This window comes from Crocuta crocuta, unplaced genomic scaffold (assembly GCF_008692635.1).
Source record: "Crocuta crocuta isolate KB4526 unplaced genomic scaffold, BGI_CrCroc_1.0 scaffold466, whole genome shotgun sequence".
In the NCBI taxonomy this organism is placed as follows: domain Eukaryota; kingdom Metazoa; phylum Chordata; class Mammalia; order Carnivora; family Hyaenidae; genus Crocuta; species Crocuta crocuta.
This window is the reverse complement of record NW_027529672.1, coordinates 1511858-1537966: the sequence shown is the minus strand read 5'-3', so window position 1 is coordinate 1537966 and position 26109 is coordinate 1511858. Positions and strand designations below refer to the sequence as shown.

At 57.2% G+C, this 26109-nt stretch overlaps 1 protein-coding gene across 4 annotated transcripts in view; it reads left to right on the top strand.

The window, feature by feature from the left end:
* The window catches only part of FAM53B (family with sequence similarity 53 member B), a 103085-nt gene that overhangs the window by 29568 nt on the left and 47408 nt on the right, over nucleotides 1-26109 (top strand). For 3 of the 4 annotated variants that reach the window (XM_077762943.1, XM_077762946.1, XM_077762944.1), the window contains exons 2-4: nucleotides 4101-4365; nucleotides 11675-11729; nucleotides 24498-25276. In XM_077762943.1, the coding sequence (XP_077619069.1) occupies nucleotides 4288-4365; nucleotides 11675-11729; nucleotides 24498-25276 (912 nt within the window). In that variant the 5' untranslated portion in view covers nucleotides 4101-4287. Of the gene's footprint in view, nucleotides 1-4100; nucleotides 4366-7837; nucleotides 7923-11674; nucleotides 11730-24497; nucleotides 25277-26109 lie in introns of those variants that run through there. The other variant, XM_077762947.1, reaches the window with a different exon arrangement.

The following is a 26109-nucleotide window of genomic DNA, read 5'->3' as shown; positions in this document are numbered from 1 at the left end:
TGGCCCCGGCCGGGCCTCCCCCCTCCCCCCTGCCCGCCTCCAGCTTTTCTCTGAGAAGCCCCTGGCCCCGTTCTCAGGCTGGGCTGTAAGTCTCTGGACGGGAACTGGCATTCCCCAGTGAACTTGGCCAGGTCCATGCCAGGGATCAAAGGAATCCCAGGGAATTCCAGATTGTGCCAGGCTCTGCTGGTCTGGATTTGCCTCACAAAGTCTAAGAATGTGCCTGGATCATTTCCGACGTTGCTATGATTTAGCCTCATTCCAAACAGTGTATTGAGCTCTTACTGTGTTCAAGGTACTGCGCTAGGCATTGCAAAGGGCCCAGAAAAAAAATCACTCTTTTTCAGCAGATCAAAGCAGGTGAGTCCCTTGGGGAGCCCCCTGTGGCCACATGATAAAGTCTGCATTCCTGGGGCACCTGGGTGGCTCTTTCAGTTAAGCATCTGACTTTGCCTCAGGTCATGATCTCATGGATCATGGGTTCAAGCCCCACGTCGGGCTCTGTGCTGACAGCCCAGAGCCCGGAGCCTGCTTTGGATTCTGTGTCTCCCTTTCTCTCTGCTCCTCCCTTCCTTGCACGCTTGCGCGCACTCTCTCTCTCTCTCTCTCTCCCTCTCTCCCTCCCTCCGAAAAATAAACATTAGAAAAAGTCTGTGTTCAGTGGGCACCCGGAGCTCTTGGTCTGGCTTGACCCTGCCGTCCCAGCTCCTTGTCCTGGAGGGCCGCCTCTCCTGGCCACACGCCTCATGCTCCTGCCTCCAGGGCGTCACCGTGTCCCGTGTCTACGCACTGGCAGACCACCGCGCCTTGCTCACGGTCTTAACTCTGCTCGTGTGCCCTTCCATCCTGGTGAGATCTTGCCTGTTTTCTTTTTAACCAAAAATGTAGCCTATGCCCTGGATGAGGTATTTAAAGAGCACACAGGCTGTACAATCAGAGCATCTCGTAGCCCGGAACCGCGGGCCCTTCCATAAGGCAGCCGTGCTTTTGGGACTGTGCCGTTCTCCAATCTCCGTTCATTTCACAGTGTGTCTTCCTGGAGAGGGTTTCACACCTGTACCATCGGAGTTGCCTCCTTACAGTCGTGGCTAAAGCGACCCGGCATTCATTTATGTGGCTCCCCCGTGATTTGTGTCAACAGTCCCTTGTTGATGGCATCTTGGCTGTCCCCACCCCTGGGATTTTCTGGGTCATGCTATGTGTCATTGGCACATGGCCAGAGAGGGCTGTGTACCACTGCACCCTGGTGCCCCCCACCCCCTGCCTGCCTTCATTAGATTAGTGCCTTGCGTTCTGGAACTCTCCATGACCCCCGAGGACAGGAATTGTGCTAGGCTTCCCTTCCCATTTGGCATCTGCCATGTTTGCTGACCGCCCGTTTCCAGGAGCACATGGTGGTCTGGGATTCGCCCCTCATGCTGCCGCTGTGAGACCTGTTTCTTGTCGGGGCCCCAGCAATGGCAGAGTTGCAAGAGCAGGGGCGCCTGCACCGCTGCCTCCATCCGGCTTCGTGTTTGGTGCATACCGGCTGCATCCTGGTGGCCTAATGTGTTTCCATGGCAATGGAGCCCCACAGCATCGTTCTTACTGGCCACCTACTGTGTCACCAGAGGGATGGGCCACAGTATGACCAGTTCCGTCCTGATCGAATTTAGCTTTAAAATAGTTTGATGGAATTTCTCTTTAAAAAAAATTGGAGAGGACAGATCGATGCTTGGGTGTCCGCTGCCGAGAAAGGATGGGGACCCCCAGCCCCCATGACAGAAGCCGAGGCGGTAGCGACCGTTTATTGAGCACTTCCTCGAATGAGCACATGAGCTATTCGGGTTGAGCTCTGTTTTCAGATGCTACAGTAGTCTTCTGAGGCAGGCACTGTCGTCCCTGTTTTATGGAGAGAGAAACAGACCCAGAGAGTAAGTAGTTTGGTAAAGGTCACTCAGACAATGCATTTCAAGAGTTGGGATTCCAACCCAGGTGTCCTTGACTGAGGACTTGAGTTGTACCTTCGGAGCCCTCCTGCCTTTTAAGGAGGAAGGAGATGAGAGGTGGGGGGCGGGTGGAAGGAATTGGTCCAACAGCCGGCCGCCCCAGAACTGAGTGAGGTCGTACCCAGAAAGATGGCCGCCGGGGGGCCTTGACTCCGCCATGGAGGCGGCACAAAGGGTCCCTTTGAAGGGAGAGCCCACAGCACCCCGCCCCCCAACCCCGCTCCCCAGCCAAGCATCCAGGGGGCTGGCGGGCATTTCTGGCTCAGCTTTCTGGCCAGAGCTCGGAGGAGTGGTCTGAAATTCTTTCCTGGAGCAGCTCACTCTTGGTCAGAATGTGTTGCTTCTAGGCTGATGTGGTGCGGAAAATGTGCCTTGGGTCTCCCAGCGTGACCTGGGAGCCTACTGGCCACCAGGTCTCTTCCTGAACAGCCAGTCCTTTGAAAAATGTATTGATTTCCCCCCTCCCTTCGCTGCTCTTGCACTTTGGATGAACCTTGTTTTCGAAGAACAGTAGAAGGTAATTTTCCTGTGCTTGCCAGCTGGCCCGTAATTGAGCAATTTCAATAACACCCACTGTAAAGTCTAATCGAAGTAAACAGGAAAATATGATTTACAATCTGGACGGCAAGTAAATACCAGGGTGCAATTAATTTTTACACAGAGCAGCAGATTCTAAAACATTTTCCTGCACTGAGGAGTTTGTTTTTAATTATAGATTAGGAACTGGACTTTTCTCCTGTTATCGTCCTAATTTTTTGCTTTGGGATGGTGATCTTCAGGTTCCTCGCGTCTGCTGTGACTTCTTTGAAGGTGTAGCCACAGTGGGGTGGGATGGGGACATAGGATCAGAGAAATTGATTTGTAAGGAGCGCTTTCTCGAACCTGAGCTAAGGGCTGTGCGCTTTCGGCATTTGTTTGCGGGGTGACATGGGAGGAGGTGCTGGTGGGCTGTGCGGCATGGTGGCCGGGGGGTCTCGTCGCTGAGCTGGTGGCTCTGGGTGGTGTGGGCAGGCCCTCCGGGGGCTATGACCTGGCTCCGTCCAGTCTAGGGTAGGAGACCAAGCTACGAAGGTCCCCGGTTGCAGATGTGTCATTGTTGAGATGTCCTTCTAGGGATGAGAAATATGTGCCTTTAAAGTTCTTTTTTAAGTTTATTTATTTATTTTGAGAGACAGGGAAAGAGCATGAGTGAGAGAGGGATAGAGAGAGAGAGAGAGAGACACAGAGAGAATCCCAAGCAGGCTCTGCCCTGTTAGTGCAAAGCCCCACATGAGGCTCGGATCTCAACAAACTGTGAGATCATGACCTGAGTCGAAATCGAGTCAGATGCTTAACCGACTGAGCCACCCAGGTGCCCCGAGGTGTGTGCTTCTCATTGGCCAGGGCGCCTGGGCGGCTCAGTCGGTTAAGCGTCTGACTCTTTGATGTCAGCTCAGGTCATGATCTCACACTTCGTGAGTTGGAGCCCCACATCGGGGTCTGCCATGACTGTTCGGAACCTGCTTGGGATTCTCTCTCTGCCTCTCCCCTGCTCATTCTCTCTCTCAAAATAAATAAATAAATAAATAAGCTACCCCTCCAAACAAACAAAGAAACAAACAAACCCTCCAGATTCTTCCAGTAGCTTCTGTCCATACCCAGGTGGAGGGTAGTAGACCCCTTACTGACTGAGGCTGCCTGAGTGCCGACCCCTTCAGTTTTGACTGTGGGGCTGGTCTGTATCTGACCCTCAGCCTTGGGCATATACGAAGCTGTGCGTAAAGCCAGCTGGGTGTAAGATGTCACATGACTTGAGCAGAGTCTGGGGACAGCAGATTGTGACCGACCCAGACCCCCAGATAGGTCTTAAAGGTGCCACGTGGCTGAACTGAGACTCGTTGCTGGACCCGCCAGCGCTCTGACATTAGGGACCCCCCAAGGCCGGCACGAGGTGGGGTGGGGACTCTGAGAAGGTGATTCCGGCCTTTGCGGCCACAGTGCATCTCCTTCAGCAGGGAGGCAGTTCCATTCCAAGCAGGGTGCCGGCGTGGGGTTGGCGGGGCTTGGGCAGCTCTCTCAGGGCCCCCGTCTTCCCGAGGCCTGAATCCCTTTGCCTTTCTGTTGTCTCTGCAGGGAGTTGAGCGCACTTGGCCGTTTCCTGGAAGAGCCCCAGCCCGAGGGTGAGCGGCCGATGGGGAGCTGTTCCTGCTGACGCCAGTCACCTGGGAGGTGCCCGGGAGGCCACCTCTGCCCCAGGCTGCCCGACCGAAGATGGCTCACACCCACCCTGGGATGGAGCCCAGTGCCTGAGGTCCTTACCATGGTGATGATCCTGAGTCACAGCCTTGACGACCAGGGAGCTGACTCCATAGCATGCAGGACCTTCAACCCTGAGCTGGTAAGGACCCGGCGGGCCTCATCTCTCTGATGACCTTTCTTGAGGCCTGCTGTCCGGGCGGGGCTGCGGCCCGAACACGCAGGCTTAGCGGAGTGAGTCCGAGGTGCGAGGGGCAGAACTCTGGGAGGTGCTGCAGGCCGGGGCCGCGGGCGCAGTGACCCGGAGCCTGGCTGGTACTGGCGGGAAGTAGCTGGCGGGGTCCTCTGGCGCGTGAGGAGGGGAGGCCAGCACCCTGCTCAGTAAGACCAAGCGTGGCTCCGCCGCCCCTGCCAGGGTGAGGCCCACCTTCTTTCTGGTCTCCACCCGCGAGGGGAGGGGGTTTCCCGAAGGAAGGCGGTGCCCCCCTTCCAGCGGGCGGGGCAGAGCGCAGGCTGCTGCCTCAGGAATGTCAGGGGCGGGAGCGGATGGGGAGAGAAGGTGTGGTCTGGCAGTCCAGGTGTGGCGACAGCTGCCTTCTCCCCAAGTCGTCGTCTCACCAAGCTGCCCGATGGGCTGGGCCGCAGAGGCAGGTGGCCCTGACCTTCTGAGACTGAGCACAGAGTAGCCGCCTAACGTTCTTCCAGCCCCAGGTCCTCAGAGGCAAGTGGGGCTGCTCCCCTGCAGAGGGACCGAGAAGAGGTCCCGCTCTGGCGAAAATAAACTTGGGGAGGAGTTTGCAGATAGCTGTGCCCCCCGCGCCCTGCTGCTGCTGTGGTCAGCGGGCGCCCGTCCCGGTGCCCTTCACGGCCCCTCGTGAGAGCCCACAGTGGCGCCCTCGCGGGCTCCCTCCCCAAGCTCACACCGGCCACCAGGCCAGGAGCAGCCGGGGTGGGCTGGGTCTCCAGCCCTTGGAGGAGGGTGGGGAAGCTGCCCGCCGTGGGTGTGCCGGGCACCGGACGGGAAGAGTTCCGCAAGCGAAGATGAGCCGAGTCTCTCTGCCCATCGCGGCTTCCTGTCCACTTTGCATTGAATGTGTGTCTATAACTAGATTCTCTCTCGCTGCCCCCACCGCTGCCTCTCTAGTCTGGAAGTTTGTTGTCACAGATCTACTTCTGGCTCTTTAGCCTGTTAGGCGCCCAGCAGGCAGAGGGACTGCAAGGCAGAGGCACCCCTCCTCCGCCCCGGCCTTCCGCAGGCTTCCCACCTCAGGCTGAGCCAGTGCCAGAGCCGTGACCGTGTCCTCTGGCTTTCTGCGACCGTGCTGCTTTGCTCTCCCTCTGCTCCCTCCACTCTGCTCAAGCCACACTGGCCGCCTTCGCTCAACATGTTAAGCACAAGCCTGCCTCAGGGCCTTTGCACTTCCTCTGTGGCCCGGAACACTCCCCCTTAGCACGACTCCTTCCCTCCCTCCCTTTCTTCTTTGTTCACTCAACCTAAAATGGAACTCTGCCCCCCTCACCCCTTCTCCCACGCTTTCTGCCCCTCACCCTGTCTCTCTCCCCTGGGAGCGCCTGTCCCTTTCTGACATTTCACTCTTGTTTGTCGAAAGACTGCACTGAAGTGTGAGCTTCGTGAAAGCAAGGAGCTTTGTTTCTTTTGCTTGTTGCTGAGTATCCAGTGCCCATGACCAGGGCCTGGGAGGCGCTCAGGGCTGTTTGTAGAGGGGAGGAACGTGGGTCCCTGCACCCCCACTGCTGCATGTTTGCTCTGGCTCCTCCCTGGCTGCTGCTCAGGGTCACAGCCGAGGTGCGGGTACCACTGCTCTGCTGTCCGCTGTTGGGGGGTGGGGGTGGGGCATTCTCCCGCTGGAATCCGAAGAACACATCTGGAGTAGCTCTGGCCAGAGAGGAACGACCTCTGGGGTGAGGGCCATCTGGAGGTCCCCAGGGAGGGTCCCTGCCCGGCTCCAGCTGTGCTCCTGGCCCCAGCAGCTGCCGCTGCACTGGGTCCCATCTCAGGCCGGCCTGGCCGCGGAGCTGGTCCCGGGGCACGTGGGCCCCAGGTCAGCTGAGCTGCTCTCCGAGGAGGCAGGGGCTGAGTGCCTGCCAGCAAGAGCACGGCCTCCCAGCCCCAGCCCGGGAAGGCGGACCTGTCTTCTCAGAAAAGAAAAGGAGGGTCGAGGGGAGCGGCCTTCAGGTCCGGGCACGCACAGCGAGCCCCCGAAGGCAGACCCCGCATCGTCTGGGCCTGGTGCTGACGTCCGTGAGGCGGAAGGGAGGGTACGGTGATGGCAGAGTGCGCGCTCGCCCCGCTGGCGGTGCTGGGAGGAAGCACATGGGGGCTTTGCTTCGGCTTCCTAAACTGGCAACGCCAGCCTCCTGTAAATACCATCAAGATAACAACGGGAACATGGAAAAGCGTTTCTCTTTTGTTTTCTAAGCAGCTAAGAAGATAACAAAGTTGGGGGGAGGCTCCAGATTTGAGAAGAAAACATGAGTCACAGGTCACTTTGGAGTTAGGGGAGCAGGCCCTGGACGCACAGCAGCCCAGAAGCAAGGCTGAAGCTGTGGCTGAAAGTCACCTGGGAGGCCCCCCAGCGACCTTGGGGACACCGGGCACGGAGGCCCGTAGTCCCTCCTTCCCTGCCCTCTGAAGTCTCTTGTTCTTTTTCTAAAAACTAAACGCGGGTGACAAGTGACTGGCCTTGTTCCCAAGAGAGATGTAGGAAAACAGAAAAAAAAAGCACTGACGAGTGCTCGGCGTTTTGCCTTTCCCGGCGCCTGGCCCTGGGGAGAGAGGGCTGAGGGCCCCGCCCGGCCCGGCTTGCACAATGTACGGCAGTGAGGACGGTGCTCGGTTCCCCTTTCCCCCACTCTGCTGGTCGCTTTCCTCTGCAGAGCGGGCTCTTCCTCCTCGTGTTCTAACATTAGCTCCCGCTGCTGGCCGCCAGCCCGGACGGCTGACCTCGGGAGCGGCGTCCTCCGGCCCCTTCCCCGCACGCCCACGCTCAGGCCACGGCCCGTTCCCCCCCGGGCCCGAGCGACCGTCTTCCCTGGCCCGACCTGCCTCCACCCCCCGGCCAGCGTCAGCCCTCCCTCGAGTCTGGAGACCATCCTGGGATGGGGGGTGCAGAGTGGGGGGTGGAGGGCAGCCGCCTCTCTTTCCCCAGCCTCCAGGTGTCTCCCATAGCAGCCAGCGCTGGTTTCAGGAGCAGGTACTCCTCCCTGCTCTTGTCAGACCGGGGTGCCGAGGCTGCGATCTGCGTGCTCGGAAGAGTCCGGCAATCCGGCTCTCGCACCCAGCCGCCTGGGCGCGGAGGGGCTTCGTACTGGAAGCCACCCTGAGTTGGCCCCGGGCTCCGCAGCCCCGGCCGGGATCAGTGGCAGCGCCCAGGCCGGCCGGAAGTTAGAGGCCAGAGGCGCACGTGCGGTCCGAGGCAGTCCGGTGCCTTTTTCCTTCCTCCCCTTCGCCACTACCCAGGCCTTGGCTAACCCTGAAGCTGGGGGCGGGCGGGGGTGGTGGTTGGGGAGGGGCACCACTCTGTCTCTGTCGGCATCTTTGAGCCTCCACACAGGGGCACTGGTCCTCATTCGGTCTCTTTTATTCTTGTCAGGCGTGGCTCCGTCTTCTGCGTCCCACAGCCATGGTCTCACTGTGCTCCTCTTAGGAGGCCGGGGTGCCCTGCTTGTGCTGCTCAGGTGCGTGGGTGTGAGCGTGTCCATGTCACGTTGTGGTTCCCCAGCACACTGCCACGGGGAAGAGGCGATGGGACCGCCTTAGCCACCGCTGTGCGGCAGAAGGTTCTGAAGAAGCAGGATTGTGGCCAGAGAGGAGCTCTGCTGTTTTCCGTCTGAGCGAGTTCCTCGTTAGGTGAACAGCTGGACTGTCTTTTTGTGCAGACGGCCCGGAAGCCCCACTTTGAGTTCCATCTTTTTCCTTCTCTGTGGAGGATCTGATTCCCTAACCTTCTCTTGTGATCTAAGGAGTATCACAGAGAGCAGACCCTGGGGTAGGCTTGGGGAGAGAGGCGTCACGGAGAAAAGTACTTTCTGCAGACACCAGCCACGGCCTGGGTGCTCACTTCAGTGTGTGGTATGAACCCCGAGGCTGAGGCTAGGAGGCCCCCAAGGCCCGGCTCATCCTTCCTGCAGTGGTGCAGACAGGGTTTGACGGGGTGGGGGAGGGCTGGCTGCAGAATGCTACAACCAGTGGGAATTTGATCATATACTAGGGGATCAGTGGGCTCTGGCCAACTCGTGGGAGCTTGGCGCGGGGCTCAGGGAAACCTGACAGCAGTCAGGGTGTACCTGGGCCCGGCGTCCTGGGAAGCTGTCGAGGGGAGCTGGTGAGTGAGGTCCCAGGGAGGGCAGGGGCAGGGCAGCTCGGAGGCGTCTGGAAGCGGGTGCAGCCCCAGCACTTCCTCTCAGTCTGGGAGTCGGGCCCCAGGGCAAAGAGGGCCACACCCATGCCCTGTGCCCGTCCCATGTCCCGCCAAGATGCTGTGCTGTACGGAGCGGGGAGTCCCAGGGCAGGAGCGGGGTGCTGGAAGCAGAAGGGGGGCTGCATTAGCAGGTCATGCATTTTCACGTGCTCCGTGGGGCTCGCCGAGAACAGGGGACGTGGAGAAGGTGTTCCTTCAAGTGGTGCGACACCTGGGTGCAAGTGATCGCTGCCCACCTGTGCCCTGGGGTGCGCGGCCCTGGGAGGAGCCTTTGCTGAGTGTTGGTGCTGCCGGCGAGGCCTTGTAGAGAAAAGGTGGGTGCAGAGGGTGCCCTTTGCCTGGGGTGGTCAGGGAAGGTGGCCGAGGAGGCCGTGTGGCCAGAGTGAGGCCTGTCGTGTAAAGATGTGAGGCGGCACTGGGCAGGCCAGTGTCACGTGCCTGGGCTTGGCTTGGGTGGGCCCGGTGGCTGCGGGGAGAGGGGTGACGGGTTGCTGTGAGTTGTTGGGGTTTGTAAGCAGAGGAGCGGCATCTCCTGGCCTCTGTGGGTCCTGGGTGGCGAATGGATGATGGGCCCAGGGCGCAGGCTGGGGACGGGTTAGGAGGCTGCTTCGGGCTCACAGTGGAGGGCAGTGGTGGCTCGGAGCAGGACAGTGGGGGCGGCGAGCCGCACTGCCAGGACAGTGTGTGTTCTACGGCCTGGGGAGTGAATAGCTGTGGCCAATGGGGCTAAGTCCTTGCCGAGCAAGTGGGCAAGGGCCCGGGAGCCCCTGTGTGCTGGCTCCGTGGCTTCCCTCTGGGGCGGTGGGCTGGCCACGCTGGCTTAGTGGAAGGAAAAGCCTGTGAGCTGTGCTCCCCTGACCGGTGAGCGGGCTGGTTCACGGGCTCGCCTCCTGTTGTCTGGAATCCTCAAGCCGTGCTCCCTGGCATCTGCCCGAGGGTCCTCGCTCTTTTCTGCTTTTCCCAGCCCCCTCCCGGCTTGGTTTTCTGTGCACCGCCCACCCGGCTCCCTTGCCACCTGCCTCCTCGGCGCCCTGCCGTGCGGCAGGGGCCGGCTCCCCAGCAGGCGTTTGCCTTGGGCCAAGGTGCCACCGTAGCCTCGGGGTTTTCTCCCTGGGCTCAGCCACGCCCGACTTCCCTCTCTGAAGCGTCCCGCTACGGGCAGAGCCTGACCGGCGTCCATGGGCCGCACGCTTGGCTGTTTGGGGTGTCACTACCCAGAGTTGCTTGCGTCTTTGTCATCCACTCTCCATTTGGTGACTTTGGTGTGGGCTTTGAGGGCGCGTCCTGCCGTGAGAAGCAAGTCACTTGGAAGAGAGGCAGACGCAGCCGTCTGTAATGTGTCCAGCTCTCTCCCGGCATGGCTGTAGGTCGGATGGTCCAGGTCACTGTGAGATCCAGGAGGGCAGCCTGTCCCGAAAGTGGAATTACTGTGTTAAACTGAGGAGTGGGTACCGGAGAAGGCCTGCCCAACCCTTTGCTTCCTCTGGTCCTTGAGCACCAGCCCCGGCGGTTTCCCCGGGAAGCCAGCCCTGACCTCGTGCACCCCGGCCCCCCCGGCCTGGGTCCTCCCCCTGCTCTCCCACACTCCCTGTGGTGCAGTGGTTTCTCTGGGTGACCTTGACCTCCATGAAGCGTGAGCTTCCTGAGGACCAGGGTGGGCATCCTTCACCTCCGTGTCCCAGGCTGGCCAGGGTGGCCGAGCGGATGGACGCGTAGCTGACTGAGGGCACAGGGCTCTGAACTGGGGGACTGGGGACAGGGGTGAGAGAGCTGCTGCCAGGCCCTTGGCGCCCCTTTATCTGGGTGGGCCAGGTGTTCCTAGTCAGCTCCACCCTCATCCTTCGAGGCCTTAAAGCGCCAGGGCCTGGCTTCCCGCCCTCTTCTCAGCCTGGAAGCCCGAGTGTCCCTGTTGTTGGGGCTCCTCTCAGAAGCTGGAGTTCTCTCGGACAGGCCGACTCCTCTGGGGCCCAGAGCTTCTTTCCCCGTCACGTGGTCAGTCCCCTGGGGCAGCCCGCGTGTGAATGAATACGTTCCAGTACTTACGAGTGGGTGAATGGCGGAAGGAGGGAAGGAGTCGTAGGAAAACTCGAGTTGGCAGACCCTTCTTTCTGGGGCCCTGGTGGACACAGTCTCCCTCTCACCAGAGGTCAGAACAGGCCGCCTGGCGCATGCCTCAGCCAGCACAAGAGAGCCCGGAACGTTCCGTGCTCAGGTTACTGTGTGGCTGCGGAGCAGCGTCGGGTCTTGGGGCTGCCGTGGGCCCCACTGGCCTGCTTCTCTCCCAGCGGTTGTAGCATTTGGCTGAGGGCGGGTGCGCGGTTTGAGGGGAGACGCAGAATGCTTACGGTGGAAAGGGGAGCCATCGAGATATGGCGCCAAGGACTTTGAAAGGCATAGCTGACTGCTGCGACCAAATCCAACCTTTGAGTTTCTGTTTCAGTTCAGAGAGGGTGCCTGGGGGGGGCCTCCGTGTGGCGGTGAAGCAGCTCGCACCGCGAAAGGCCACCCTCCTGAGCTTCAGCTGATGCTTCTGTGTGGAGGAAGAAGAGCTGTTCTCCTGGCATCTCGGTGGGGGGCCGGGGGCAGGAACCGAGGGTGACAGACGGGCCTGTGCTCCTCGCTGGGGGCTCTTCCTGTCATCGAGAGGCCCGCTCTCCTCCCAGCCCGGGCTGTGGGGAGGCCCAGCTTGGGGAACGGAGTATTTCACCCTCATCCGGCGCCCTTCCCCCGCCCCTCACTCACATGCCACGGTGAGGGTCAGGAGCCACTCCTGTGTGTTTTTGAAGCCGTCGACTTGACGGCTTACCGGAGACCTTGGCCACAGAGTCCGGGTCTAATTACAGGTCAGGTGTTGCCTCTTGTAGTTCACTTTTCTCCTTTCCCTAATCTGACGTCGGCAAAAGGCAGTTACCCCTTTCGCTATGACCTTAGCAAGGGATCAGAACAGGGTCATGTGCAGACGTGCTTCTTATGACTCGAAGAGTGAATAGCTTTTCTGGTTGTTTGCAGCACACGCCAAAGAAGATGAGTCAAGGACCGACCCTTTTCTCTTGTGGAATTATGGGTGAGTAACCAAGGCGGCTGCCAAGAGCCTTCCTCTAGTCCTCCCGCCAGGGCCTGAGTCCTCCAGGTGAGATGCTGGGAGCCCTTTCCCGACCGGCACAGGGAGCAGAGTGGGGGCTGCTATGGGCCCTGGCAGCACCTGGAGTGGCGCCCAGGCAGCAGGGCCGAGTCTGTGCCTGACAAATGTCGTCTCCAGCCGTACCGTTGAGCGTGTCTGTCTGGTTAAGGGAATCGTGTTCATTTTTTTTTTAATTCAAAAAATGTACCCCAAGGTAAAGTATAAAATAAAAGTCTCTCTTAGCCCCCACAACCCAGTGGTAACTCATATTAATATTTAAAAAAAAAAATTTTTTTTTTTAGTGTTTATTTTATTTTTGAGAGAGAGACACAGAGCATAAGCAGGGGCGGGGCAGAGACAGAGGGAGACACAGAATCCAAAGCAGCTCCAGGCTCTGAGCTGTCAGCACAGAGCCCGATGCGGGGTTCGAACTCCCAAACCATGAGATCATGACCTGAGCTGAAGTCAGACGCTTGACCAACTGAGCCACCTGGGTGCCCTAACCCTTATTAAATATTTTGGTGTATTTTTATGTTGAGTTTTTTACATAGCCACGTCTAGGATGAACACAGGGTTATATAAAATTAGATACAAAACAGTTTTGTTTTTCCCTTGTTTCACTTAGCAGAAGTTACCATCATTCCGCCATAGCATTAAATTTGTCCGTCCCACACGGTTTCAGGAGGCTGAAGTACTGTAATGTGCACTAATATGTGTTTAACGTTTTAACTGTTTCTTGGCTGCTGGGTGGAAGGGTGGTTTTATTTGCTGTTGTGATTAACAGTGACTAAGTGTCGAAGTCTTTGTCTTTTGTCTGCCTTTAGGATTATTCCTTAGGAGTTCCCAGGAGTGGACTAGAGAGGCCAGAAGGCAGGAACGTTTTTAAGGCGCTTGCTTCATATTGTTGACTTGCTTTCCAGAAAGGTTGTGTTGGCCTCCTGTGCCCATGCAAGTGTGAATTACTGTTTGACGAGGGGATGACTGTATTGACTATATTGATTCTTCTGTGCCCCCGATGATCGGGCACGATCCCTCCTTTCACCGTGACTCCTGCCCCTTGGGGGGACACCTTGCCAGAGTTTCTGTAATGGTTGCACTGAGGCAGAAACAAGCCTCCAGGACGGGCCAGCACATCTGGCCTTCGGACTCCAGGCCCGCCTTCACGGGGCCGTATCAAGTCTTCTTGCCTTTTTTCTCAGCCTTTGACTCTGCGCACAGGGTTTTCTTTTTCTTCTTTGGACTCCGTCCTGTGGATAGGGTGGCGAGGGTGGAGGGGATGCTGGGTACGTCACAGCGAGCGCCAGGCCCCTGACTTTGTGGGGTCTCCAGGATTCTGCAGCAGCCTCGGCGTGGGGCCGGCCGGGACGTCCAGTCCACACCTGGGGAAACCAAGGCCTAGTGGGCTGACTCCCACCAGGCTCTTTTGGCAGAGTTGAACCCAAGTTGGGGGAGAAGGAAGAGAAGGAAGGTTTTGTTTTTTGTTTTTCCCTCAGTCACAAGCCGCAGCGCTGTAGGAGAGCCCCAGACGGCCGTCTTGATGCTGCCACCTGGAGGAAATGGAAACAGGGAGATCACCTGGCCTTGGTTTCCCCCGTGACACACTTCTGAAACCTGTCCCCCACATGGGGCTTGAATGAGCACCTCGTTGGTGGTTAACGGCTCTCAGCAAACCCTCGGCAGCTCAGCCACATGGCGCAGGCTTGCCTCGTCGCCTGCTTTGTGGGTGGGACTCGCTTGTGCTGTGGTTGAACTGCCTGCCTTGGTCCAGCCAGGAAGGAGAGAGGGGCTCCGGGCATGCTCAGCCCCTCAGCCGTCGTCCCCCAGGCCAGGCTGGTGGACTGGGCCGTGCAGACGTGGGTCTTTATTTCCAGGCTGTTCGTGGCTGACGTGGGCCAGTTCCAGGGCGCGGCAGCTCCGGAGCCCCCCTGGCCTTCTCCCCGGCTGCTCTCTCCCCCACGTGCTCACCTCTCTGCTGGCCGGCCCCTCTGTGATTTGGGGAGGCCCTGACCCGTCTGAAGCGTGCCTTCACGGTTCATTTCGGGGGCATGTTCTAGTAGGTGTTTGCTGAGCGCCTACTAAGTGTCAGGCACTTGGCACAGAGCTAGAGCGAATCAGCCCCTGCCCTCAGGCGGGTTTCTGTCTGTGGAGGTGAGAGGTGGAGGAACAGAGAACTCAGCCCATCTTGCTGAGCCTCGGTCCCCTCATCTTGCAGATGGCAGTTCTTGGTGGGACCTAAAGGGACAGCAGCACACAGCGGGTGCCGGCTCGGTCCCTCATCCCGTTTCCGGGCACTCGTTCGGGGGGCGCGTCAGCAGTCCGAGGCCTCCCACGCCTGTGTGCTGGGGGAAGCTCAGGTGACCGCTCCTTCCCGCTCTGACCTGTGAATCGAGGTGTGGCCTCGCCCTGCACCGTGAACTGGGCGGGCGTCCCAGGTGGTGAGATTTCCTTTGAGGCCTGCCTGCTTTTTAGCAGCACTTGGATTCCAACTGGACTTTTCAAGAGGGTTTTGAGCCTTTCCAGGGCTGGACACGACTCAGCCAGGACAAAATGTCTTGATGCTGTAATCACCAACCCCCCTGTCTGTCTCCTGGAGAGAGAGGACTCGTGTTCTGGCCCCGATCGGCGGACTTCTGTGATGGCTGGGGACGGCTTGGGCCTGCGACTGCGGGCACGTCCCTCCTGAGCCCCCCATGCAAGGGTCCTAGTTGGAAGCCTGTGCGAGTTTGAGTGTCCTACGCGTCCTTAAGAAAACCCAGGCAGGTGCTTTAGGGTGGGGAGTGCGGCGGCCTGTTTGCTTCCTCTTAAAAGGCCACCCTTTCAAGTAGTTCAGCCTCCTCTGTGCCTACTTAGGTAAAATGCCTCACTAATAGAATTGAGTGCTCACAGCAGCGTGTGTTCTTTTTAGGTACTTTATGTTATTGTGAGCTGAATTATGGGCCCCTCCCCAGCTTTGTCTCCGCCTCCCCTGCCCCACACACCCCAAGTTTGGAAACTTGATATAAATAAGTGGTTTTGTGCTTGTCCAAAGTGGGGGAGGGAAGAAAGCTGGGGTGAGATGTGAATGGGAGAAGCAGGGCCGATTGGGGCCAGGCCACTGCCCGGCTCGCTCTGTACCAAGGCCCGGTGCTCCGTACCAGGTCGTTAGCCCAGCCCGGTCCCTGAAGGGCTCTTATGAGCAGAGACTGCGTTTTGCCCCTTGGCTTCCTTTCTCGCCTCCCATACCGTCCTGAGGACACTTTTCTTTGCTGCACTGGAATTTCCTCTGCAAGCAGCTTCTGCGGGGGAGAGCTATGCACATGCTCGGTTATTGTGTCCTCAGCACAGGAAGCCTCGGTCAGGTGGCGGCATGGCTGGTGTGGGCCGCCCACCGGTGAGCCGGCCTGGCAGGCAGGCCAGCCCTCGCTGCCGGCCATGATTTCTAGTGGGCGGAGAAGGGGGCTCGGCTGCCCCTGAGAGAATCGCTCTGTGCTTCAAGAGGGAGGGGCTGTACGCGAATCCTTTCCGCGTGGCTTCCCCCATGTTCCCTATTGTCCTCCCTGGGAGATGCTTCTTCATGCTGACCCAGGGGCACGTGTGTATTAGTTTCATCTCTTTTGGTGAAACAGGCAAGTGGGGCGCAAGCAGGCTCCACTCAACACCCTTGGCTAATTGCACCCATGAACTGAGTCCTGTAGCGCAGGGACAACGGGCAGTACGTAGTCCATTCTCCTCACCCCTCGGGCGAGGAGAGATCTGGAAATCGAATAATATGTGAGAAAGCGAACACATTATCCATTATTGCAGAGAGGCCACTAGGAAAAGTCGTGCAAATGCAAGTCAATGAACAGAGAACAAAACAATTCATATGCTAAAAAAAATTGCATGGAAACCCATAATTACTTTAGGAGTTATGGTAATAAATTATTTATTAATGTAAATTATTTCACAGGCAGAGAACATAGAGAAACTTGAGCAGAAGGATCATGCATTATGTATAAAAGGGAATTGTAAAAATATGATAGCAACCCTTACTTGTGCCACTCCAGTTCAGGTTTGTCCGCATTTTAATTATAAGGCCTTGCTTTCTGTGTTTAATTACTTGGCTGTTAAAGTCTGCTCCGTACATGAAAGGGTTGCTCCCGGGGGCTCTGTCCGTGTTAACTTCTACAGGGTAAACCAGTTGGCTGAGCCGAGCCGCATGGGACTGAAAGATCCCACGTTGAGATTGGACAGCTTTCGGTCTCTTAACGCTGCCACCACTCGTTGCTGACCGTGGAATGGGATCGCACCTCGGGTGAAAGCGCCGGCACCCAGAGGTGGGCCACGTTAGATTTCCTAGAACGAGCAGAGGACTGGGGACGAAACGGACAACAGTAATGGCACCTGAGCGGCTCAGGCTGGTTTCTGGTCTCAGCTGCCGCTGCTTCCGTCTCTCCCAGAGGTAGCCGCCTGGAATACGGCCATTGGACCAGAGCCTCCCCTGCGCCACAGACTATCAACCAAAATCGGCTAGAGGCAGCTTCGCTTTCATTTTTAAAAGCACATCTGTATACGACTCTGCAGACGTGTGACTTTTCTGAAGTGTGCCTTTTCTTCTTTATAGATCTTTGTGTATCATCGGTATGTGTTTGATTTTCCAGTCCCTCGAATAGCTTAAGGTTTGTCCGTGCAGAGTGCTTTACGTGGTGCCTCGCACCATTTATCGGTTTCAGACGGTGTTTCTGGAGTCAAGTACAGACTGGAAGTAGGTACAAGGTGTAGTTGGCCTCCCGGCCTGCCTTCTCACCGGGCTGGCCTGCCTTGGGGTGGCGAGGGGGCCCGTGGCGGTGCCAGAGGACCGGGACTGACAGCTGCCTGGCCGACTGGGCGCCGCTCGCCACGGTGCATTGCCAGGTAGAAAGGTGCTCAGGTTTGGGGCAGCCTGGCCCAACTGCAGGAGCGTGGCCTTGGGATTGCAGACTCTGCGGTTCACTCGCCGTGTGTCCGCAGTGAGGCGTGACGCTCTTCTGAAGCTCGTTTCTCCATCGGCAAGATGGGGTGGGCAGGGACACTCCACGGTTGAGTGGTGTGCTTGGGGTGTATGCGCTCTCTCCGCCCCAGCAAGGATCCCAGCGGGATGGTCGTCAACTAACAGTTAATACGCAATTTACTGACGGTTTTCTGAATAGTTGTCCCCGCTGCCAGTTTTCTGCCCTGCGTAAGGGCGCTCAGCTCTGCTGCGCGCATCGGTGTGGAGATGAATCGCAAGCATGTGCCTGTGTCCCGTGTTCTCTATGTACCCACAACCAGGACGGGAATCCAAAGGAGACGGATGAAAGTGACCTTTCTGCCCCTCCCCGGTTTTTGTGGCTGTTGGGAATACCGGCTCCGTGATCATTTCTGAATGCCCCTGGAGGCCCGAGGTGGAGCTGGAGGTCTGGGTCAGAGCTGCACGGGCTGTCACAGGGCCTCAGTGCCCTCCCCCGCCCCCAGTCCCTTACAGACAGGTGCTCAGTCTGGTGTGGTTTTGCCCCTCTACACTGTCCATCTGGGGATCCCAGCAAACCTCTTTTCGTAAGAGCAGAGGCTGGGTAGCCGCCATGGGCCATCCTACCCGACCGGTGGCCCTGGTTTCCACTCTGAAGATGGCCAGCTGCTGGGGCTTCTCCCAGAGCCCCTCAAGCCAGCCTTCTTGCTTCCCTTGATGGGGCCGGTGGAATGTTCTCTCCAGCCATCTTAGTCCCCTGTTCTCAAGCCTTGGCCCAGGAGCTTGGTGTCCTGTGTCACTGTCCCTGAACCCAAGACACAGCTGACATTTTATGATTCATCGCACTCGAGAGGGCACAACCCGAGGTCGGGCAGAGCCCAAGAACCTTTTCTTCCTGACGCAGCTTTGAATTGAGTCTGTCTCCGTTCCGATGACACAGGGAAAGAGGCACTGCACTTGGCAGGGGGGCTCTAGAAGTTCATTTGAACATCAGCGACCTCATCGAGGGACCGTGCATGTCATTGGGTGCATGTCTTCCCCCGTGTTCTTTTCATGAGACAGACTTAGTAACACTGCCTTCAGAAGGACACCTCTCCAGTTTCCCACCGAAAAGGCTGGTGAGAGCTTCTACCCCCAAATCAAGTGTAGAGTCCTTTGCAGCTCCGAGGCCAAGTTAGCACAACCCAACCCACAGGGCTGGGGAAGAGAGAGTCACCGTCAGCACCACCAGATAGGTGTGAAATCCAAGAATGAGTCAGCCTGGGAGGCTACACGAATCTTAGATCTTGGGTCTCTGCTTCAGGTGCTTAACCTTTTCTAGAAACCACATTCTGCTGTGGTTATGTCACCTTGCGGCAGCCTGTGAAACAGCACACAGACACCCAGGGCTGTGGACCTCCCTTATCTCTTGCACCTAAGAAGGCCGTAGGCCCCTACGAATCTGGGCCTCTGGGAATTTCCCTTCAAGTTTAAGGGTAGAAATGGAAACAAGAACATTTGAGGTCAAATGCTATTTGTGTTCCTCTGAGTGTTTTCTTTCTTTGAGCTCTAGATGTGCGGAGCCAGCAGCCTTCCGCCCTCCTAAGTCTGGGCGTGGCTGGCCTGGGGCCTCGTGAGTGGGGTTGGGGGATCTGGGGTGTCATTCCCGTGTGCCTGAGCAGCGGCTGCTCCCGTGCCTCCCGAGGCAGTGGTAGTCTTCCAGAAACTTCAGGCACAGACATCACGCCTTGGCTCTGAAAGGCACCACAGAGGTCACAGTGAGGGAACTGGGTGGTTTGTATGCTTTTGTGTAAGTTTGCGTGGTTCCCCTGTCTTGAGGTAGAGCATGGTGTGCATTTACCTTACACGCGCACGCCCTGGTGAATCACCCCCAACTTGTGAAGATGGCTCGACAGGGGATGGAGAAACTTGAGATGCTCTTGAAGGTTGACGTGACGAGGACTGTGTCGAGCGCACAGGGCTGGTGCCAGCGCTCCCGGGCTGCGCACTGTGGTGCTGTGCCCACGTCTGCCAGAGGCCTGGTGTCAGCGTGTCCAGGGGAGAAGGTGGGAGGCCTCGGGCCTTCCCCCTGGTTTCCCAGGCCTCGTCCAGTGGCTCTCCATCGAGGACCCGCTGTGCAGGTGGGCCCCACCCCCTCCCGTGGGAAAGGGCCCTCCGAGTTCTTGGAGGGTAAAAGTCTTCCTTGTCTGTAGGTTGACTTCTTGTCTGAAAACAAACACCAGAACACCAACTTTTAATGGGTTCTGAATCCACATTTGTAGAAACTGGACTGGTCGGCCCTCTGGAAGCTTCCTGGGTATGGCTCGGTGGTCTGAATGAGCTGCCCCTCTGACAAAGGTGTTTGAGAACCCAGGCCCCTGTGTAGCTTGTAGGAGTGGTTCTCAGCAATTTTGCAATAAAATAACCTGAGGACCTTATTTAAAAATCTTTTTAATGTTTATTTATTTTTGAGGTGGGGGGGAGACAGAGAGAGAGCAGGGGAGGGGCTGAGAGAGAGGGAGACACAGAATCCGAAGCAGGCTCCAGGCTCTGAGCTGTCAGCACAGAGACTGACGTGGGGCTCGAACCCACGAACTATGAGATCATGACCTGAGCTGAAGCTGGGCTTAGAGATGCTAACTTAAATGCAGACTCCTCCCCTCTAGGGACCCTGTTTCCTGAGGCAGGGACCGGGCCCAGGAATTGTGTCATAACACCCCCCGGGGTGCTCCCAAAACCACGCAAGGGAAGTACTGCTCTAGAGCTGGGCCCGCAGTGCTTGGTACCCGGTGGCCGGGAAGTATTGTCCAGCACCGTCCTCTGTGCCTGCTGTGACCTCATAGGCCTTGCCCTGAGCCGCTCTTTGGTTCTTACAGTAGCTCTGCATCCCTATCCGTCACCCTCCTGAGGCCCGGAGAGATTAAGTGACTTTGCAGGGCTGAGACTCAAACCCATGTCTGTACCCTTCCCACCATATCACGTGACCCCTGCTCAGTGGACTCCCCAGGTCCATGGCCATGGTCACTTTTGAAAGAGTTACACAGTTGTTTGTGCAGAGGGATATTGAATGGAGGGGCGGGGGCGTCCGGTGTCCTCTCCTGGGCGCCCTCCTGAGGCCCTTTTTGTGCTGTGTGACGTCAGGGACAGAAGCTCAGGGCAGCTTGCCAGTAAAGAGTGGCTTCTCTTCCTGTTTCTTGTGTCTGACGACCTGACCCAGCACATCACTTTCTGTTCCTTGAGTGAAGGGGGAACACACAAGGGCTAAACATAGCCTCCATTGTCTTTACTTTTCTTGCCTTGTACTTCTTCAAGAGACAAAGATAGTAACAGTTAAACACTCTCTGCCCTTCAGATGGACCAGGCGGCCACCTGGCTGGTGTTGAGTTGCAGTAGCAGTGCTCAACATTGGGCTGTGTGTGGTGTTTCAAGAATCTCGGACATTATACCACTGGCCAGACTCCCCGGCTCCTTCACATGCAACTGTCCACGGCCTTGGTAAAGAGGGGAGCTGAAGGCAGAGCCCAGCTCGAACCTCCCTGACCAAGGATAAAAGACCAAGTGAGGCCAAGTGAACACCCACAGCTGGCTCTGCCGCTTTCCGTCACACTCTCTGCTCCTTCCTGTACCTACCACCACTGGCTAAGGTCTGCAGTGTGCCGGGCTCCGTGCCGGGTACTGGGGGGCCATGCCGGGTCTTGACAGCTTGTGGCTCAGTGGAAGCAGACATGTAAACAGATAATTAAGGTTCAGTTAACGTCTGAGCCATTATATTGAAAGTCAGACAAAGAGCTGTGGGCGCCCAGTGGCTAATATGGAGAAGGCACATCTACAGAGAAGGTGATATGGGGTTGGCTCTTCTGGAAGGAAGAGCCCCTTGCTGGAAGGATGAAGGCAGAAGAATCATCCAGGCCTTTGCAAAGGCGCAAGGGCGTGAAAGAGCTGATGTTCCGGGGAAGCGGTAGATTCATTGCAGACCCATCGCTCTCACATCCGACCAGTGGACCCAGTTGAGAACTGAGTCTTAATCATTTCAACAAGGAGATCTTACTGTTAAGGCCATGGGGGTTCCTCTTCAACCGGAGTGGAGTGGTTCCCGCAGGCGAACAGGGATCTGATCGTGAACCTGAGCACAGGTGGGGCACCCACCTCAGCTTGCAGAAGTTCCCTATGCTCATTCCTGTGGCTGCTTCATTAAACTCTCGCTTTATTTTATTTATTTTAAATTTTTAATGTTTTTTAAATTTATTTCTGAGAGACAGAGACAGCATGAGCAGGGGAGGGTCAGAGAGAGAGGGAGACACAGAATCTGAAACAGGCTCCTGTCTCTGAGCTGTCAGCACAGAGCCCGATGCAGGGATCGAACCCACGAACCGTGAGATCATGACCTGAGCCGAAGTCGGACGCTTAACTGACTGAGCCACCCAGGTGCCCCTAAACTCTCGCTGTATTAAGAATAGCTGTACGTAAGAACTGCTCTCCGGGCTGTGTCCGCAAACCAGGGGGAGTGGGCTTTATGGGCTCTTTCAGGGGTCGTTGAAGATGGTTTCGACTCTGCCTGCTTCTTGTCTGACGTCTGATGTCACAGGAAGTTCAGGGTGTCTGGGGCAGGGTGAGCTGGGGAGACGGGTAGCTGGGGTCTGGATGGCAGGCTAAAACGTGTACATTCTTTCTGCAAGGCCATGGGCAGCTGCCTGGGGTCCGACGGTGCTAGCCGTGGGCCCGGGAAGTTCTCTGGACACCGTGAGGACGTGAGCCTGGAATGGAGGGGCCTGCGGGTCTGTCAGGATGCACCAAGGTCACGACATGGCCGAGTTGGAGAAACGGCACTGTCACACGAGAGGGACCGAACGGTCTGCTTAACTGGCTCCCAAGTCCCTTTACCTCTCATTACTGCCCTGGGGTTGGGAAAGTCCCAGGGCAGTGACATTAAAATGGAATCGAAAGGGGTATCCTCTGAGGACGGGATCAGTTCTTTTTAATTTCACGGGTTTCCCAAGGCCTTGAGCAGAGACTGCAGGGAGGTACTGTGGCTCCCTGTTGGGGCCCTCGCTGCTCTGTGGCTGGGCCCTGGGTACTTCCTCAGTTGGCCACATTCCTCCTGGCCCATCTGGTGCCTCAGGACCTTGTCCCCAAAGAGAAGTTGGCGGCCAGCGTTCTTGTTAGGGAACTCCCGTAAAGACCAAAGGAGCAAACCCAGAGGAGGCTGGGATCATAGGCCCCGCCCTGCCCTCACCCTGGCCCCGCCCCAGTGGGCTTGGTGGCCACATCCCCCACACGTTTGGAAACAGATTTGTCCTTATAGAGAATGTGGAAACCATAGGAGAACAAAAAGGAAAACCTAGAAATCAGCCAGCTCTCTCATTTGACTGTGAATATTTTGGTTTATTTTAATCTTCACGTTTAACAAACGTATTTGACAAAACAAGAATCCTGCTGCCCGTATGGGTTTTCCGCCCCGTTTCTTTAGGTTTGGAATTACACCATTCACATTTCTCCACATCATTAATACTCTCTGAAACGGTGCTCTTTTCATGCTCTGTCTTCCTCCCTGGTCCTTTATGTCACCAGCCCCGGCTGGAGGGCGTTTCAGTTGTGGCTCCCATTCTGCTGTCACCCGCGTCACTTTGCAGGCCATCGCGGCACACAAACCGTCACTTGGTTCTGAGGGTAACTTTTCTTTTTGTAAAGCAGATAACAGGTAGTTTTACCTTATTTTTAGTTTACTGATCTTTCAACTGCTAACAGTTGTCGAATCGAAACTGGCTTCAAAGAATGGCGGCCGCTGCAGGGGACAGCGGGCAGTGAAGACTTATTTCGAACAGCATACCTGCTACTTGCACAAAGGCAACTCATGGTGATAATTTGTCAAATTTAGTTCAAGGGCCGTGCGTGCACCGGGGCCCAGGAGGCTTCAGGGAGGAGATGAATTGGACATTTGGTGACTGTCCTGGTTTGGCCCTGGCTGGGCTGGGCTTATGGAAAATCTCTCCCCCGCATCTCTAGCTTCTGAGGCCCTCTCGTGGGAAGAGCCTCTGGACAGTTCTCCCAAACTTGTCCCCTGCCTGGGGTCCCAAGCCTTAGGCGTATCTCGTAGCTGTGGCAGGGCACCCCAGCTGAAGGACTGTCACCTTTAGCCCTGATTTTGCTTGTGAGCCTTCTTTTGGGCCTCACTGGTCAGTTCCCTTTGAGCCTATCCAGTAGCTGCTGATACTCAGCCCAGGGTCCGTCGTTCAATGTCTCTCTGTGTCCTTTGAGAAGTGGCCTAAGGGCTTGGGACCCTGGGCCCAGGAGTTGCATATGTGGTCCCTGCAGACTGGTGCACGCCTGTGGGTTTCACCCTGGTTTTCTGAGTGGATGGCCCACCCTGGACGACCCCTAAACTCGTGAAGGGCAGGGCCGATGTCGGGCTCCCTGTGGTTCCCCTCAGCTCTGCAGCGTAGTGAAAAGAGCAGAGCTCTGCGTTGGGCCAGCCTCTGCTCACTTGGGTGGCCCTGGGCCACTTACTCAACCTCCCTAGTCTCCGTCTCCCGATCTGGGCAGCGATGGTATACAGGGCGCCTTGTGGGTCACAGCGGCCATCTGCTCCCCGTGGGGGTGATTGCCGGCGGTGCTGTGAGAACTGGTGTGCGCCAAGCCCCTACTGAATGTCATTTCAGGTTTTCCTTCCGTCCTACAGACCGCACGACCCAAGCCGTCGTTTTCGGTATATTCCCATGTGTACAGTTTATAAATGTGTGTCGATTTCAAAAAACAGAAACATGCTGCTCTGTTGGTCCGTGGAAGCACAACGTGTGTCTTAACTTTGCTTTTGTGTGGTAAACTTGAATGTGAGAGCTGGGTCAGGTTTCTTTGTGCCTGGCCTCCTAAAATTCTCAGCACAGGGCCTGATCCCACAGTAGAAAAACAACAAATAGGTCTTGAATATTTCACTGAAACGAAGGTTCAAGTGCAAAGTCAGCATTTCCTAGCAGGGGTAGCTTATTTACTTGTGTGTTCAAGGTGGAGGCCGGAGTATGTAAGTGTAAATTGTACCCTTAAGTATGTGCAGCCCAAGACGCGCTCCTGCAGATTTTAACGGCTTTGAGTGTCCTCGGTTTGCGTGAGAAATTGGGTGAATGCAGGAGAGCCCTGTGATTGGCGGCTGTTGGTGACGATGATGTTGGGGAGCGTTGGGATGGAGGAGGCGTGAATCAGTACAGTGTCGAGTTCCTATTGTCAGCAGGTATTCCAGGGATGGACTTCAGATGAACTAACCCGGCGGTACCCCCCCTCCCCCACCATTCGACCTTGACCTTCCCAAGTACCAAAAGTCTCCTCTTTGGTCTCCTGCCAGGGCATTGAGTCCCAGCACCCAAGCACCGAGAGGGGGCAGAGGGGTGTAACAAACATACTGCCCTGACCCTGCAGGCCGGGGGAGGGGCGGGGCAGCTCGATTTCCTGTCTATAAAATGGGAAAGCATTTGGGTGAAACCTGTTGTTTTGGACTTTCCTGGGAGGGAGTAGGGACCTTTGGAAAGGAAGCTGTACCAGGAGGCCTGGGGGCGGGTGGGGTGGAGGGGTGGGTACATGCATCCTAGGCCTCGCTCTGCTCCTGACGCAAAACTTTGGGCTTCCCGTCCCCTCTCTGAGCCTCAGTTTCTCATCTATACACTTAGGTTGGACTGGATGGGTTTTAAAGGCCTTCCTGGCTCTAAAATCGTGTTTAAAACAAGCTCTTGGTGAGGAGATAGAGGGCCGGCGTAGAGGACTTCTCAAATCCTGTTTTCTCTTTGTCGTTTCTGAACCAGAAAATGACAGATGGCGAGACCTGGACAGGAAATGCCCTCTTCAGATCGAGCAGCCGAGCGCCAGCATCTGGGAGTGCCTACCCGAGAAGTGTCAGGACAGTGCCCTGTGGCACCGGGAGGCAGCGACCGCCTGCGCGGTGACCAACCTGATCAAAGACCTCAGCCTCAGCGACCACAACGGGAACCCCTCAGCACCCCCCAGCAAGCGCCAGTGCCGGTCACTGTCCTTCTCCGATGAAATGTCCAGCTGCCGGACATCATGGAGACCCTTGGGCTCCAAAGTCTGGACTCCGGTGGAGAAGCGGCGCTGTTACAGCGGCGGCAGCGTCCAGCGCTATTCCAACGGCTTCAGCACCATGCAGAGAAGCTCTAGTTTCAGCCTCCCTGCCCGGGCCAATGCGCTCTCCTCGCCCTACGACCAGGCGGGATTCCACCACCGCTTTGGGGGTCAGCCCTGCCAAGGGGCGCCGGGCGCGGCCACCTGTGGACAGGCGGGCGACATCTGGAGCCCCGACCCGAACCCCGTGGGCGGTGGCCGGCTCGACATGCAGCGGTCACTGTCTTGCTCGCACGAGCAGTTTTCCTTTGCAGAGTACTGTCCACCCTCAGCCAACAGCACACCTGCCTCAACACCAGAGCTGGCCAGGCGCTCCAGCGGCCTGTCCCGAAGCCGCTCCCAGCCGTGCGTCCTTAATGACAAGAAGGTGGGCGTTAAGCGGCGGCGCCCGGAAGAGGTGCAGGAGCAGCGGCCTTCCCTAGACCTTGCGAAGATGGCACAGGTAAGAGCCCCGGCCACGTGGGAGGCCCTGCAGGGGCTTATGGGAACCAGCGCTGGTCCCCGCCCACCCCAGGCAGATGCGCACGGCCAGCTTCGGAAACGCCCAGGAGTGGGTTCGTTCCTTGTTTTTTTAAGTCCTGTTCAAAGAAAGAGGATACCAAGTTTATTTGTTAATTTTGGTGTCCGTTTCCCTCCGTTTAAAATCAGAAATGCTCGTTCCCTGTGAACACAATGCTAGTGGTACAGGAGCTGACATGGCGAGAGGTGAGGTGTTGGGAGGCAGAGCATCGTCGCCCAGCGCAGGCGATCCCCTCCCCACCCTGGCACCTCGCTGGGGCCTCTGCCCTGGAAACCACATCTCCGCAGCACAGGCCAGGACTCCTTGTCCCTCGGATTATGCTGGTCCTGAGGTCAGGACTGAGGGTAGTGGTTCTAGAGGGTTCTAGAGGGTTCTAGAGGGTGAGGGATCGGGGAAGTACTTAGTCATTGGATTAGACTGTCGACAGTGTGAGACCATCAAGAAATTGTGATCACTGTCCTCTGTGCCACCTCTGTCGTCATCCTCGCTGTTCACGGTAGGCGAGGCCTGCAGCCACAGGTGCCATCCCTTGTCCTTTATTGTCTGCATCTGGGACCTTTATCGTCTGCATCTGGGAGCCCCGCCTCGTGCTGACCCTGATCGCGGGCATGGATTTGAACGGGATGAACTTGGAGTTACTACACCGTCTTTAGGACAGTCTCTGAGCCTGAGTACCGCCTGTGATTGGTTCTTACTGAGGAGGCCTGAGGCTGTGAGCTTGGCCATGAGCCCCAGGGAGGGATGCGGGGGGGGGG